The sequence below is a fragment of the Mytilus edulis genome, chromosome 1, assembly GCF_963676685.1.
Source record: "Mytilus edulis chromosome 1, xbMytEdul2.2, whole genome shotgun sequence".
In the NCBI taxonomy this organism is placed as follows: domain Eukaryota; kingdom Metazoa; phylum Mollusca; class Bivalvia; order Mytilida; family Mytilidae; genus Mytilus; species Mytilus edulis.
Window position 1 is genome coordinate 14,789,932 of NC_092344.1, and position 17,675 is coordinate 14,807,606.

At 31.4% G+C, this 17,675-nt stretch overlaps 1 protein-coding gene across 1 annotated transcript; it reads left to right on the forward strand.

Annotated features, from left to right (window-relative positions):
- The first annotated feature begins 1,232 nt into the window (after positions 1 to 1,232).
- Positions 1,233 to 14,864, forward strand: LOC139524796 (dual serine/threonine and tyrosine protein kinase-like). Its single transcript, XM_071319881.1, has 10 exons — positions 1,233 to 1,747; positions 2,481 to 2,688; positions 3,405 to 3,697; positions 4,247 to 4,387; positions 4,806 to 5,003; positions 6,601 to 6,716; positions 8,236 to 8,684; positions 9,992 to 10,676; positions 11,807 to 12,095; positions 14,372 to 14,864. Exons 1-10 carry the CDS (start codon positions 1,559 to 1,561, stop codon positions 14,777 to 14,779), a joined length of 2,976 nt encoding a protein of 991 aa, XP_071175982.1. The 5' UTR covers positions 1,233 to 1,558; the 3' UTR covers positions 14,780 to 14,864.
- Positions 14,865 to 17,675: the final 2,811 nt, after the last annotated feature.

The window sequence follows — 17,675 nt, forward strand, 5'->3', positions numbered from 1 at the left end:
TTTGTCCCTCTTTTTCAGTACTATAGACGTGCATTTCATTTATAGAAGACTTGTCAACTTAATTTTCTTCGAAAATCAAGTGACCACTGTAATGTTATGGTAGCATAAAAGGTGTGTGATACTTGAATACCTTTGTCTGCAAACAAATATTTAATGGAAGTAACAAGAAAACATTAAAGATACCATAGTCACTCACCATATAACGTTTATAAGTTGAAATAAAAAATAAATGATTATCTTACACAGCAGAAGGAAATTACCTGTAAAATATCCGATCGAAACTTGCTGGAACCAATCATATTTGGAATAAACAATACTTATGCTGTAAAATTAAAAGAACATATCAATTTCAAAAGTCACAAATCAATGCATTTCTAAGGAAATGGAAAATAAAGAAACAAATAAATACTTTGACTTTTAACATTGGTTGTAATGACTTTTAACATTGGTTGAAATGACTTTTTGAGAAACAGAATGAAAAAAATACAATCTCTCCAATAAATATCTTTTCTTTCTTAACACATGCTTTTATTTTACTGACTCATAGGAGGGACACATGTATGGAAATATTGTCATAATTAGAATTTTCAAATTCAGCAGTAAAAGATCTATGATATTTGGCTCTGCAGGGTTCATAAATACGCAGCCATGTTTGATTGGATTCGAGACGTTAAATCCAATAAGTGATGTAGGAACACAAAGTGATCTAGCTCCTATGTTGGCTGGTTAAATCGAATCATCGAAATTGAGAAGAAGACGGATTTAAGCGGAATGTGTCTCGTATATGTGTCTCCTTAAACTACCAATTTGAAGAAATGGGTAGCAATAAGATGAAAATACACAGGAGTCAAAAGTTTTGTTTTAAAGTGCATAACAGCTTTTCTTGTTAATTTGCTAGAATATGCACATCAAACAATAAGACACACATCGTCACATTTGTACGTTAAAATTGTTTTATTAGAAAAAATTGGAGGGAAGAAAGTATAGACTAAAATTTGGTCAAATTAAGATAGCAGTCTTATCGAACGGTCGAAATATAGCACATTAGTAAACAATAGCATATACTCATGAATAGCATAGTATAGTTTAAAAGGTGCGCAAAATCATCATGTTCCTTTTATGATATTGTCTTGTCCATTTAAGGTATAATTGCTTTTTGAAAAAAATGATCATTACGCTCCCCTCACTGGTCCTCATTTAGTTATACAAGAGGAATATATTAGTTCATTCTTATAATTCATCCAAGCAAAAACCTTAATACATAAATAGTATTACATGTTTTAAAGCTCGTTGTCAGTTGTTTAAATAACTTTTCATTCTTTTAATAACATTACACAAACATATCTTTGTCATATCAAAATCATCTAGAAACTGCGAAGAACAAAAGACCCTTATACACATATTTTTATTTCTGAAATAAAGTACCGACTGAGACATATAATCGATCTAAAATTATAGACAAGGATGTTAAACTACTGATCAAATATGCAGGTTACGATTACCAAATAATCAAAATAAAGGCCTTCCAGGAAACAATCATTTGATATGTGAAAAGGGAATGTCTTCCAAAGGATTTGAAATTAAATGTCGAGACGATATAATCGGTATACCAGATGTACCTACAGGTTTCAGATTAGTCAAATCGTGGGGACTTATCTCCAAAGGTCTTAAAACAAAAGACCAGATTATCAAAGTTTTGTTAAGTGAATGGGATAAGAAAAATAAAAGAACTTCCGGTGAAGGCCAGGTAAGTCAGCATATTTATGTTTTCACTCTTTCTACTAAAATATATTTTACAATTCTCATTATCTGATTATAAACAAGTAGTGGTAGAAAAGCTAAACTTGGAAAGGTTCATATGAGTAGAAATACTATCAAAGGCTTTGATTGCAATGGTTATCTGTGTCCATTAATGATACATGTTTCATTTCCTTTGATTTCAGTTATAGATACTTTTTATTTGACACTACATTTTACAATATCTGAATTTCAACTTGGCATAATTTTGTCTTTATAAATGTAAAGATTCGAAATCTAATGATTAGAGTAAACACTCGTCTAGCCTGCAAAACCATAAGACTGGTACATTTGATGAGTTTTGTGTTCTAAACCTCTTTGTATCGAGGTCATATTGCATGCCCATGTGCTCATCTTTAAGTGTATATATGATTATGGGTTCTAAGTGCAATATAATGATTTGATTATCAGTGTTGCACTGCAGTTTTTTTTCAAATTATGATTGATTAATATGTGTTTTACATCCAAAGTCAAAGGTTTCATTCACATTCAGAACGTATACAAATTAACATTTTGTTTCGTCTATATGTATTTAAAATGAAACTTCATATACAATAAAAAGGTCTTATTCATGCGTAATGAATAGATCAAAGTATGTGGTCTTATTATATGAAAATGTTGTCATGGTAAAACATTGACAATCTGGTACAAAATGTAATACTGAAATAATTGATATAATTCAGAAACCTCCAACCCTTGAAGAAGTTGTAGTAAACAACAAAGCAACACGAGAATTGCTACTTCAGAAGTACGAAGAGGTGAAATCGTTTTATAACAAGCTGACCGAATTAATACAGAAAGATATAAATAGCGTGTTTCCAAATTTCACAGAAGAACTTGAATACAGAAAGAAAGACATACTATCCCAAGATTGCTTTATACTGATTGCCGGTAACCGAGTTGTAACTGCTAACAATTTTTTTTTAATTTCATGTTAAAAGATATTAGTCAATGTTTCAACGGGTACTGTTGTTTCAACTAAATCTCTCAATTGTAACACTTTTAGTGCAATCTTCTTTTTAAAGAACATCTAGTTCTTGATTTCAATGTTTTGATAAGTTTAAAAATACATATACATGTCATATTACACAATGTGTACTGATTTTGAAATAAGAAAAATGTTTCATTAATGAAGTGCAATACAGTTATTTTAATTTGGTTCTGATTATTTGTATTTGATAACAAAATGTATCTTTGATTGATATAGAAAGGCAACAGTAGAATACCGCTGTGCGAAATTCATAAATCGATTGAGAAAAAAACAATTCTGGGTTACAAACTAAAACTGAGGGAAACACATCAAATATAAGAGGAGAAGTACGACACAACAGATGCACAGCATTCAAATGTAACACACACAGAAACGAACTATAATATAACAATGGCGATTGATATACTTTACAATAAATGTTATATAATGAGCAGGCTTGACTCCATGAGGCTAGACCCCATAAGGGTCAAGTTGCTAACCTCATACAAAACAAAAACATGTGAAACGTATGTTTCTTTTTAAACAAAAATACTGATCTTGTCATAAAATCTATAAAAGGGGGAGGTTTTAAATAATCAATATTTTATACAGTTTCTGAATTGTTTGCTTAAAATAGGCGATCGAGTATCAGGGAAAAGTAGTTTCATTAATCTTCTTTTGAGAAAAGATATACTACCAACTCAACAACTGGCTTGCACTGCTACAATTTGTGAGATACGACATAGTCGAAATGACGAAAAAGAGGCTGTTTTATACAAAAAAGATGACCAAGGAATATGTCGTCTAGACCTAGTAGAAGATGAAAAAGATGACTTTAAGAAACTTAAGTATCACATTCAAGAACTAGATGAGGAGGATGACAGCCCGTTTGAGAAAATAGAAATATTTTGGCCTTCCGAAATTTTAAAGGTACTTTTATTTGATATAACAAGATAAAATATAAAAAAAAATGAAACAAATCGTATGGGATAACGTAATTATTGGTGAAAATATAAATATTTTTATATTTGATAAGGCTAATGTAACATGAACATTTTCTCATCACATAATTAACATACAATGTAAACGCCTGTGCTAAACCAACCGAATTATACGTTTTATGGTTATCATATTGTAATGTATATGGCGGATTCCTAATTTGCCTGTATAGTATTTCCTGTTATCTTTTGAAATATCGAAAGTAAAGACAATGATGTATAAATTTTTACAATTTCATGTTGAAGGATATTGTCTTTGATATCGATAAATTATACAAAGGCTAGACGTAAAAAGAAATTAACGTGCATAGTAATCAAGGGAATGGGTAACACAATATTGTTATCTTTTAAACTGCATACAGAACTGGGATTCAAAACCCAAAATATTTTGCACAGAAATGATATTAAAGAAAAAAGTATTGGAGAATATCATTATCCTACTGTTAAACTTAACTTTTTGCTTCGCTTAACATTTTTGTAGAATGGAATAGTATTAGTTGACACCCCAGGAATCGGAGAAAACAGATTGTTCATACAAAGGCTTCAGGAATACATGAAACATTCGTTTGGATTTATTTACATAATAGATTCGGCTCAAGCTGCTGGATTACAGAAAGGAAGAGTATGTAAAATTAGCACGATCACGAATTATAAATAAAAGTTTACAGTTTCGATTTTAAAAATGTTAAAAAGGAGACTCTTATCCGAATCAATATGTCATTCAATATATATTCAATTTGAAAACTATTTTTTTTTCTCATTAGAAGAATCAACATAAACTCGAAATTTTAACTTCATATGATGTAAAATAACAAAAATCCCGAACTCCGAGGAACATTCAAAACATTCAAAAACAAAAGTTAAAACACATCAAACGAATAGATAACAACTGGCATATTCCTGAAGTGGTACAGGCATTTTCTTATGCAAAATCATTGTGGATTAAACCTAGTTTGTATGACAGTCGCATCAGATTCGCATGCAATGATATGATCATATTACACATGCATACCCTCTTAACGAACTAATACTTATTTCAGCTTTCAGATTTTTTACGAACAGTTGTAAACTCATCAGATGAAATTTTTGATTCACATGCAACTTTATTCGTCTGCAATAAATGGGACGTGGTACCTACACAAGAGCAACGAGAGATTAAAGCATTGACCTTGATCAAATTGAAAAAGATTTTTCCAGATGTCAAAGATGAACAAGTGTTTACAGTCTCTACTGTTCAGGTTGTATCAATGTTTAGGTTAAGTTTTATGAAACATAATAATAAATACAAATGTTATGTAAAATTAAGCATGCAGTCATCATACAAAAAAAAACTATCTGCAACTTACCAATGAACACAGTTCAAACATTTAGATAACTATAGGTCAGCCGTATGCTGTCATCAATGATTGGCAAATCCATTCTGTATGGAATAATTTAAACGAGGTCAATGAAAAAGCCAAAAGTGAAATAGATCAAGAGGTACAACTAATGGTCGATGCCACTGTTGGTGGACGTTTCGTCCCCGAGGGTATCACCAGCCCATTAGTCAACACTTCTGTGTTGACATGAATATCAATAATGTGGTCTTTTCTATGAATTTTCTGTTTACAAAACTTTGAATTTTTCGAAAAGCTAAGGATTTTCGTATCCCAGGCATAGATTACCTGAGCCGTTTTTGGTACAACGTTTTGGAATTTTTGATTCTCAATGCTCTTCAACTTTGTAATTGTTTGGCTTTTCAAATATCGTGATATGAGCGTCACTGATGAGTCTAATGTAGACGAAACGCGCGTCTGGCGTACTAAATTATAATCCTGGTACCTTTGATAACTATTTACACCACTGGGTCGATGTCACTGCTGGTGGTCGTTTCGTCCACGAGGGTATCACCAGCCCAGCTGTCAATACTTTGGTGTTGACATGAATATCAATAATGTGGTCATTTTTTATGAATTTTCTGTTTACAAAACTTTGAATTTTTCGAAAAACTAAGGATTGTTTTCCATCCCAGGCATAGATTACCTTAGCCGTTTTTGGTACAACTTTTTGGAATTTTGGATCCTCAATGCTCTTCAACTTTGTAATTGTTTGGCTTTTTAAATATTTTGAAATGAGCGTCACTGATGAGTTTATATGTAGACGAAACGCGCGTCTGGCGAACTAAATTAAAATCCTGGTACCTTTGATAACTATTAGATAAATAAATTCAAACGAATACCAGTTATGGCAGACGGCAACTTCTGGACTATAGGCCACTAGCGTTGGACAGGCTCATACATAATATGGTTCAGAAAATGACTGAAAGCGCAAAATGCTTCCCTCACATAGAAAAGTATTGAAACAGCACAACGTCCAAACGCATTTAAATGATTGACTCATAAAATCGTAACTAACAGAATATGCGAAAAGACAAAAGAACGAAACATTGAGTACTCGAAGTTACTAACAGCAAGTGCATTCCCTGGATAATCAAATCAATTTATTTTCTAGCGCTTTTAATATTTTTTTTATGTACAAGACAACACTTTTTTTATCTTTATAATTCTTATAAAACGGTTATACGCTGTTTTTTTTTATTGTATATAAAAGTGAAAGAAAATAAATAAGTTGCTTTTGTGTACATAAGGGGTGTAGTTTGATCAATGGTGTCTGTTAAAGCAATACATTTTTTAAATTAATTTCTTATCAAAAAACCCATTTAATTGTATAAATTTACCTATATAAAGTCAAGCTGTGTATAGACAATGGTTTTATTCTTTTATCTCTCCTCTCGTTATCTTATTTAAGGGTTGTATTCTTTGGGATTTAATATATATTCAATTTTTTTTTCTGCAGGCAGCGAAAAGCGTTTCTTTCGGATCAATAGCTCAGGACTTTCAGTTCTTGTTTGAAAACGGAATTAAAAGTCTCATTCCAGCAAGTATGAAAAATAGATTACTATCACATTATAGGTAAGCATTAACCTTTGAATAGTTACAAAGGTAAATCAACATGTTCAATTCTATAGGCCAATTCACGTATCCTCAACCCTAATCGGAGTAACCATAAGGAAACATTGGCGTCTGCATGTTTGTTGAGCAGAGACAAAATGATAATAGTGATTATAATAGTAATATCAGTACATATAAAAGTAGTTCAAATGGAAATCAATTCCACAAACTAAGTACACACATCACAACAAAATCAACACTTGTATTGGTGTATCATGTCAAATATACTTTCCCTTTTTCTGTATTTACACAGAACAATTATACAGAGATTTAGGTATGGTAATTAGCATAAGTAAAACTTGAATGGATATAAGTATATAAATAAAAAGGAGATGTAATATATACCCAAAATGAGATAGTTAGAAGATCCGCAATAAAACAAAAAGAAATATATTTGCAGATAATTATTTAATAGTTATCAACGAAACCAGTGTTCATATTTATTTCAATACAAGATTTTATATTGATAAGTGCTTTTCGCCACCTAAGAACTCACATATCGCGGCGAAAAAAACGTTATGATTGATAACGGTGAGGGTGGATTTTAACGGCATTGACTATCCGCGAGGGTCTTGTACGGTTGGTTCCTTGGTCTTTTTAGCATTTAGATATTGTATAGTTTGTATTGAGATGACATAAATTATAAACAAGTGTGGACACAGATCAATGTGAATCGTGATAATCATGTTTTATAGTGGGGTTTTTTCGGAGAATATATGTATGGTGTTGCCCTAACAAGCCTTTTCTGAGATTTTGTATGTCTTTTTCGTGGGTCCAAAACTAAAATGTGTTCCATGGGGACCATCTCTGTTTAAGATTTTTAGCAAAACAAACAGAATCCTCATAGTGTTAAATATCCAATACTTGAGTAAACTGTTCATGAATGTATCTGTGGCAAAGCTATTCATCATTTGCGTTGTTCTTCGTGGTTTTGTGTTCTTTTATGTTTCAAAGTGGTGGCCATCTTTGCTTTTAGAAGGCACCTTTAAAGCCATGGTATCTGAAATGCTTTTCTTTTAATATCTCGTATAGTTCTATTTCGTTCCACTGTAGTGGTTATTTCTTATTTATGTTTGGCAACAAAAGTTCGGGATAATCCTTGTACAAAATATATTTAAAAAAAAATATAAATAGATATAAGAAGATGTGGTTTGAGTCCCAATGAGGCACCTTTCATTCCAAATCTCAGTTTGTAAAAGTAAACCATTATAGGTCAAAGTACGGTCTTCGACACTGAGCCTTGGCTAACACCGAACCGCAAGTTATAAATGCCCCTACAAATGAGTAAAACCATTCAAACGGTATAATCTCTATAAAAAAAGGAAAAACGAGAAAAATTAATGAACCACATTAACAAACAACAACTATTGAATTTTTATCCCTGAACATCGTGTTCCTGACTTACTAATTTTAAGTTTTTGATCTTTTATCGTCATGCACTATACACACACACTGTGTTTTTTCATGATTAATATTTCAGATGGTTAAAAATGGTTTTACAACGAATTTGTTTTTCGCTAAAAGTGACGGAATCAATGGAAGCCCAACACGTTAAGGTAAACAAAGACACTATAAGTAAACTCAGAGACCAATTAAAAACATTAAAGAACGATGCTGACGAAGTCTTGGAATCTGCAAAACATATCGCTGAAGAACAAATTGATTTATTGCTTAAAGAAATGGCTGATCTATTGAGATCCAAGGCAGCACGGGACAAAATCTGTACATGGGTAGCAAAAGACTGCCCTAAACAAGCGGATTATAAAAGAGTATCACAAGATGCATCAGAAATGATTGCAGATAGAATTATACAAGTGATTGACGCTTGGGAAAATGAACATCAGTTTGTACAAGGACTTCAGGAGAGAATCATTCAGAAATTTGAAGACGAATGTCAGCTGATGGATAATCAAATGCAAGAAGTTGCCGGTAAATATTTCATTCTCTATTCTTTATTATTATTTCACTTAATGACGAAATCAATAATCTTTATTATCGTAAATAACCATTTTTTCCTCTAAACAATTTATCAACATTTTACATCAATTATAACTTTCAAATACGGTTTGAACTCTTACAATGAGTATTCAGCTGCAACTTGAACTCAGTTTGAGTATTGTTGTTGTTTGCTACTGATGCTTCTTGAATAAAAGATGTTGATAATGTATAAACTATCATAAATATTTAAAGTCATGCAGGAGATCGTACAGAACGCCATTATTCTGCAGATGAAAATGATGTGTTTGGTAACAATATGATTCTTTAACATGCAGCAGATACCAGTCAATTAAAATACGTGTAGTTTACAGCTTCGTGTGATTTCTCTATAAGAAGACTGGTGCAACGTTAGTATGGCTTCTAATCATGTGGTGTCTGTCAAGTCGTGATTGAGTTTTTGAATATGGTTATAAGAATTGGTGTTATATGTTCCTGCATTTCTTTGAAGGTATGACAACTGTTATTATCTTTGCCTGTAGTTTTATGCAAGTTGATGTTGTTTTAAGGAGTTTTGTTATGCCATAATATGAGATTTTGTAGATAAGCAGCTATTCCTGATTTGTCTCCCTGATTGATTTAATATACTTGAAGAGTTGTTTTATTCTTGATTGATTGAGTGACTGGTTCTTTAATGGGCAACTCACCCATCAATTTTTGGATGGCTTTTCAGAAAGCCAATCTTACTTCTTTTTGAACTTGAGATTATAACTTTTTGTATCTATCTATGTAACTTTTTGTCCTTTCTCTTCTTGTACGCATTGTTTATTTTTTCTTGTAAACGAGTCTTCTGAGTGTTCCATTCATCCATGGTTATCTACGTTTGTATGAAAGCATTTATATGTTTGATTCCACACATTCAATGAGATTGGTTTTTACTTGTTTGGCTAACCATAAAACCAGGTTCAACCCACTATTTTTTCTTAAATCTCCCGTACTAAGTCAGGAATTTGGCAGAATATATCAAATAGTTCGTTTCTGTATATGTATTATTGGCGTTTGTTTTTATTCCACTTCTGTGTTTCTTCTTATAGTTGAATTGTGTCCCTCGTGTTTGGTATATAATCCGGATTAGTTTTTTCTCAATCGATTTATGACTTTTGAACAGCGGTATACTACTGTTGCCTTTATTTATATTTTATTTGTGTTTATTTGCAAGTAATTTTATATTAAAAGGATTTGAAATATTTTGGTAACAATAATGATTACGAATATAAACATAATATTTATATTACAAACAGTAACTTTACGAATTAGTGGGGATGTCCAGTCTAACGATATTCGAAACAGCATCAGTGCTAAGATGTTATCTAAATCCAAAGATGGAAGCATTTCGAATTCTCTTGGAGGGTTAGGATCGGCAGTGAGTTGTGCAGGATTACTTAGTTCCACAGATAAGAAATCCAAACAACTTTTTAAGAAATATAGAATAGACAACACACCAGAAGTAAAGATGATGGAGGCTTCTGTTTATTTCATGGAGAGTATATTCAATGGACAAAGACTTCGTGAAAGTTTGTCAAAGTTTCTTAAACGTTTTACCAAAGGAATAGATTCTGTGGCAGATAAAATTCCAAATTTTATTAAAGCAGACCATGAGCTTCTGTGGGAAATGGAATTAAATTTAAATGACACAAAAAGTGACATAAACAAAGTGTATCCAGCTTTATGTAAACGTGCCAATGACCTCCTAGGTCAGCTTGATTTATTCTACGTTACGAAATGTATGAAACAAGATTATTCCCTTGAAGCAATAACATGGAACAAAAACGATATTTTGGGAGTAGGCAGTTTTGCTAATGTCTATAAAGCATGCCTTAAAGTTGGACAGGACAGTGTTAATGTAGCGCTGAAGATAACTAACGATCATAACAGTGTTAAAGATTCAACTGTCACGGATATTCTAAGAGAAGATAATACTCTCAGGTATAAATTAATTTCAATGTAGTATATTACTTTAGTTAAGTTGAACTTTTAAAAGGATACATGTCTCTAAAAATACTGAAATTTTCTAAGAAAACTTATGAACGCCTACTTATTTTGAATAAAACAAACACAGAATTAATTGTTGATGTTTAAATGCTGTTTCATGACTCACTGCTGTTTAAATGCCATTTTTATTGAAACTAGTTAAACATGAACGCCTTTTGTGCATGAAGTAAGTTAGTTCTTTTATTACATGTGTTTTTGTTCATAGCTGTAGTGCAGTTATTTATTGTCTAATGTTTACTTTTGTTATGCCTGTCATATAGTTCCTCAAATATTTGTTGAAATAGATTTTCAGGGGAAGGGGTCTGGGTTTTTTTTAACCTATAATGTAATCTGAAAAAAAAACAGCAAATCTTAATAGAATGAATTCAGTGGCCATGTTATATTTTACCCCATCATTGCTTTGTTTAATTGTGACGGTTACTGGCAGGTTTCATGTTTAAAAATTTCAAAGAAATATGTACAAGTTATGAATCATTTGCACAAATCATTCCTTACATTTTTCCAGTCTTTCATAACTTAAGTAAAATTAACGGGCATCCTGATGTAATATATATAAAAGAGAAATGTACAAAAGGGACAATTAAAATTCAAAGGGATGAGAAGCTGGCATATTGAAAAAAAAACAAAAAAACGATTAAAAAGATGAAAAATGTCCAACAGCAGTCTACAAAATAAAAAAAAAGATAAAGACTGAGCAACACGAACCCCTCCAACAAAAGGGCATTCAATGTCTTGGTAGGACTGCAAAACAAATTTTTTGTCTGTAATATTTACTTTTGCAATAATGCAGTTGAAATGATAGGATTTCCGTTCACTAGAATAACCTTGATCATGAACACTCATACATATAAAGCATCTGAGAGAAATTAAAGTATGTTAACAGCTCCAAAATGAGAATGTTGTTGCATCACAACCTTTTAACAGTGAGACATGCAACTAAACGAATGAAGGAGAAAATGAGTAATTAGCATTTGGTCGAGAAAAATATTATTTGATATGATATATTGAACCTTTTGACGTAAATTTGCAACAGTCTTTACTGCAATTCCTTTTTTACATTTCAGAGGTCTGAAGCATGACAATATCATTCAGTATTATGGCTCTTTATTGCTGGAAACAGAGGCAAATGGTATGAAAAAAATGAAGTGGATGATGATTCTGGAGTTTTGTTTTGATACACTAAAGAGCAAGCTTGTCGGTGGTCTATACAAAAATCCAGGGTGTGTGCCAGCGGACAAGCGAAAACCCCAGATTAAGACGATGGCTGCCTATGTAGTACAACTGTGTTCAGGACTACAATACCTGCACGACAAAAACTTAGTGCATAGAGACTTAAAGCTTGAAAATGTGCTGGTAATAGAATAATACACTTTTGTCTTCCCTTTTTTGTGGTAACAATGTATCTGAACTATTGCACTTATGGTTTAAGACTGACATTGACTTTTTTTCCGGCGCATGGAAAGTAAACAATGCTTTATAGTAAACATCAATTGTTGTTTAAAATAAAGGCAACAGTCGTATACTGCTGTTCAAAAGTCATAAATCGTTTGAGAGAAAAGCGGGTTACAAAATGAAAGAACACCGGAAACATTGAAGTGCAACAAAAACCAACACAAATGCAGCATGCATAGAAACGAACTATTCGGTATCAACTAACATATTCCTGACTACGTACAGGACATTTCAAGAAAAAATCTTAAACCCGGTTTTATGGCTAGCCAAACCTCCCGCCTATAAGGCAATGTATGGCAAAGTCGATGTGGGTGCTTTTAAAGTCAATTATATGTGTATGTGTTTATACATCTATGGGTCTCGTAACTAATATTCTTAAACTCTAACGAACAAAAAACGTCACAAAAAAGTAGTAGTAGGTTTTGTTCATTTTGAAAAGATATGTTTTTAATTCAATCTTTTTTGATGCAGGCCCTCAAATCGACGACATATGAAATCTCAGTTTCTACAGTACACTTAATCAATATATGTTAGTTTAAAATTATCAAATTATTGTTTCAAGAACAAAATGAATGCCCGATTATTGAGGTATCGATATAGTTATCTATCTATCTATCTATCTATCTATCTATCTATCTATCTATCTATCTATCTATCTATCTATCTATCTATCTATCTATCTATCTATCTATCTATCTATCTATCTATCTATCTATCTATCTATCTATCTATCTATCTATCTATCTATCTATCTATCTATCTATCTATCTATCTATCTATCTATCTATCTATCTATCTATCTATCTATCTATCTATCTATCTATCTATCTATCTATCTATCTATCTATCTATCTATCTATCTATCTATCTATCTATCTATCTATCTATCTATCTATCTATCTATCTATCTATCTATCTATCTATCTATCTATCTATCTATCTATCTATCTATCTATCTATCTATCTATCTATCTATCTATCTATCTATCTATCTATCTATCTATCTATCTATCTATCTTTCTTTTACAGACACTCCCCATTTGAATAAGTTTGTAAATTGTTGAAATATTTGTTATATATTTATGTTATACCATACGACAAACAGTATCAAATAAAATGCACCTTGCATGAAATCAATGTGATGTTAACAATCGAATCAAGATAACAATGCTATATCACTCAAGTTACGGGACTCAAATTTCATTGTAGGACATTATGTGACTTTTTTTTTGCATTTCAAATATAAAAGAAATGATAATTCTTCCGTATTCGTTACCTACAAATTTTAAACAATTTTTTTTAATGTCTCGTGTTTTGTGAAAATTCTCAACTGCAGACTAGTGTGATACTATATTAGATAATTATATCTGTCCCTGTATGCTTTCTTATGATCCGTTTACTAAAATGAGTATTGCATGTTTAAATTTCTTTTATTTGATTTGAAATAGTTAAAACCCACACTTTATCAAATAAATTTATCTTGAATTTCTTTTAATGTGCTTTGTAATAGTAGCAACATAATACTTATGTTCTCCTTCGCTTTGCTCATACGAACATAAAGATTGTCTGAACAAGTCAATGCGTAAATAAAACAAAAAGAAATGTTGGGTGAGAAATTGCACTCATCAGTTTAATAATAATAATTGTGACATTTCTGTAACCTACATTTGCAGTTTTCTTCCGCATTGTCAGCTATAAAAGGCCCCGAAATGACAATGTAAAACAATTCAAACGAGAAAACTAACGGCCTAAGTTATGTACAAAAAATTAAAAAGGTCCATTTTGCTTTTATTCTCTCATATATTTTATAGTTTTGTCTTTCCGAAATGTGTCACTGGTATGTGATAAGAAGTTATGTAGCCTAGTTTGTTTTTTTACATCGACTATTATTACAACCTTGAAAGTTAATGAGCAAATAGGCAAACAAAACAAATTTGATAAGCGGATATCTATTTGAGATAGTAAAAATGGACATCGATAAGATGAGGATTTTTTTTTAATTTCTTGACCCCAGATAAATGTATTACATATTGCCTTTTTCAACAGTTCCTGCATCAATTTTTATAATATGCTGTTATACTTAGTCTGAAAATAAATTAAACAAAATGTGTTGTAATATTAAAAAAGAAATAATTATATATTAACCAGAAATAAAGGTTTTATGTTTCTTTTTATAGCTTACAAGAAAGAACGAAGAAGAAATTGTCAAATTAACTGATGTAGGACTGACAAAAAGTGAAAATTTCATATCAGGGACATTAGCAGGAACTCCTGCATATATGGCACCAGAGATAATACTACGAACTGGGGTTTATGATAGAAAAGCGGATATCTATAGCCTAGCGATTATACTGTGGGAAATCTGGTACGGCCAGGATGTTACAGAGCACTTAGGACAAATTTTACGTGATAAAAACATGACTCTTGAAGAAGGTATCAAAAGTGACAATCTGAGACCATCATTAGAATTGGAAAGCCATCCAACTCTAGAAATAGAAGACGTTATTGTAACATGCTGGAGTGAAGAACCGAAAAAGCGACTTGATGCTAGAGATGTCGAACATTTTTTCCGAACATTTTTGTAAAAGTCTATTGCATTCGCGATTTCATTGTATCAAAGCATTGCCCATTAAAAACCTGTAATATTTATTAAATGAATTGAGACGATAAGGAATGTTGGTTGATGTATTGGGATACAATTCCAAAGATAATAGAGAAAATATTCATACATCAAGTGAACACTGTTTTTATTGATGTTTTTTTTACCATGAGTGTTATACTAATGATTTTCTACTTTCTTATCTTTCCAGGAACACCTGAACGACTTTTCACAAAAAATCTTTAGTGTAAAATCAATTTTACGATAAAAATATTTAGTTGAATATTTAAGGAATATTTTAGACTTACGATAAATTTAACACTTAAGATTTTTTGTGAAAAGGGCTACTGATCTTTTTCTTGTAATTTGGCTGGGTTCATGTTGCTCCGTATTTTGTTTTCTATTTAGTGTTTCTCCAGAAATTTGGTAACTTGAGATTATTCTTGACATTCGATTATATGAAAGTATGATATGAAAAGTCCCCTAAATCCAGTAAAAAGAGGGATTTTCTTTGCCACTGGACTCACTACAGAGTCATTTGAGTCAGTTTGAATATTTCATGTCAAAAGAGTTTTTCTAGAAAATGTTTTTATTGATTATGAAGTAAATAGTACAGTCTTGTGCGTATTGGTATCAATAAATCTGATAATTCGATTTTTATAGAAGTCAGAGGTTTAGCTAGCTATAAAACCAGGTTTAACCCATCATTATCTACATACGGAAATGCCTGTTCCAAGTCAGGAATATGACAGTTGTTTTTCAATGGTTTAGTATGTTGAGCTTACGATTTTGGCATTTGTTAAGAGGCTTTCCGTTTTGAATTTTCCTTGGAGTCGTTTTTTTCATTATTTTACTCTATACTCCTTGGTATTGGCGAATCGTGGCCATCTTACATATAGACCTCCTTATGTTACAGCTCACCCAAGAACGATGAAAATTTTACACAAAGCGGTACAACTGATTAATCACTTATCAAAAATATCAAGTCAGCCGATATTTTCATTGTAAAGAATTTGCACTCAACTAAAAAAATAAATGGAAATGAATACAATTCAATCATAAAACTTTTTACAAGTATAAGAGTTTTCAGTTTCTGTTATGACATATTATATTTTGAGGAAAAATAATTTAAATATTTTTGAGGACTCTTACATTTCTTTCGATGGACCAAATGCTTAATTGTTTGTCTAAACAATGAAACAATACTATACAACCAAGTCGATAAGTTTGTATTAAAAGATCTAGTGAAAATATCACGGCCGACACTCGGCTAACCGAGAGATTGGTCGGTTAATCTGTATTGAGTATGCGGCTATATCGGCGGTTGGTCTGTTAATCGGGTTGGCTAAAGTCTGTTAATCAGGTGTTATCGAGAAAATCATTGAAAGTTCAGCATGTTTCATTGTATAACTTTCTAAATATATTTTCATCATAAAAAGTATCCATGTCTAACAAAACAATTCAATGTACTGAATTCAGTGGTGTAATTATTATTTTTCTAGCTTCGATGTACGATCTATAACATGAAAAGGCGGGTTACTCATCAATGAATTTATACACATTTTACACACATAAAATGTACACAAAATGACACATTGGTTAAATTTACTGGCATTCAATATTTTGAACATCGAAAAAAGAAAGGCATTATGTTTTTTAACCGTATTGATATCATTGTGTGAAAAATCTACACGAAAATCTATTTTTTGGCGACATAAATCAATCTTTATTTAAAACCTGGTCTGTTAATGGGTCGGATGTATAAAACCCGGTCTGTTAATTGGTCTGTTAAGAGTTATGAATGGCAATAAAAGTATAATTTTATTGCTATATTGGCTGTTATCGGATCAAATGAATATAGGTAATATTGTTCGGAACAAATGTTTAATTTGGACAGTTTAAACCATCACATTTTATACAGTGATGAAACAACAAGTTTTTAACAAAGGCAACGCTGAAAATATTTTATCATTTTGTTTTTCCTGCCAAAAATATTTTATTCCATCCAAACTCTATATTCACGTATATGTATAACTCTTTTGGTGCTTACGATAAAACTCAAGTATTTTCAATGTATTTCTGGTTGAATAATATAAATATGATGCATTTTGATAATTATTATTAATATTTTCATCTCTTGAAAACTTGTACACGAAGACAGGTACATTGAAACAAATTTTCAAAATATTCTCCTAAGCCGCTGTCAAGTGAAGATGTCTTTTTTTTCAAGATCCTTGATGCAATCATCACGTTTTTCAATTTTTATCGATGCTATATAGAAATAAACTATCCCATTTCCTTTCTCAATTTTATGACACATTCCCCATTCCCTTTCTCAATTTTATCGTAAGGAAAAAACATAACACTCTCCTGTTGGAGATCCAACTTCTTCAAAAAAAAACTTTTTGTTATATTTTTTGTTGTTGTAGACATGTGCTATTGACAGTATTGGCTCAAATAAAAAAGCCTAAGGAATATCAAGCCCTTCAACAACAAAAAATACGTTGCTTTAGTTCAAATCCTCGTTGAGAAAATTGTCCATATATGTGTAAGTGGAAGCAAACACCTTTCCTTTGCAAACGCCGTGATTATGAGATTTAATAACATGTATTATTAAAAACTTAGAAAATCAATTTAATCATTATAAAAAAGATAATTCAGTACAATGGCCAAGGAGACAAATACTTGTTATTCACAAGAGACCAAATGACACGAAATTCAACAACTATAGGTCACCGTACGGCCTTTAAAAAATGAACAAAGTCATGCTGCATAGTCAGCTGTAAAAGACTCCGAAATGACAAATGTAAAACAATTCAATCGAGAAAACTAACGGCCTATCTTATGAACAAAATAAGAACGAAAAACAAATATATAACACA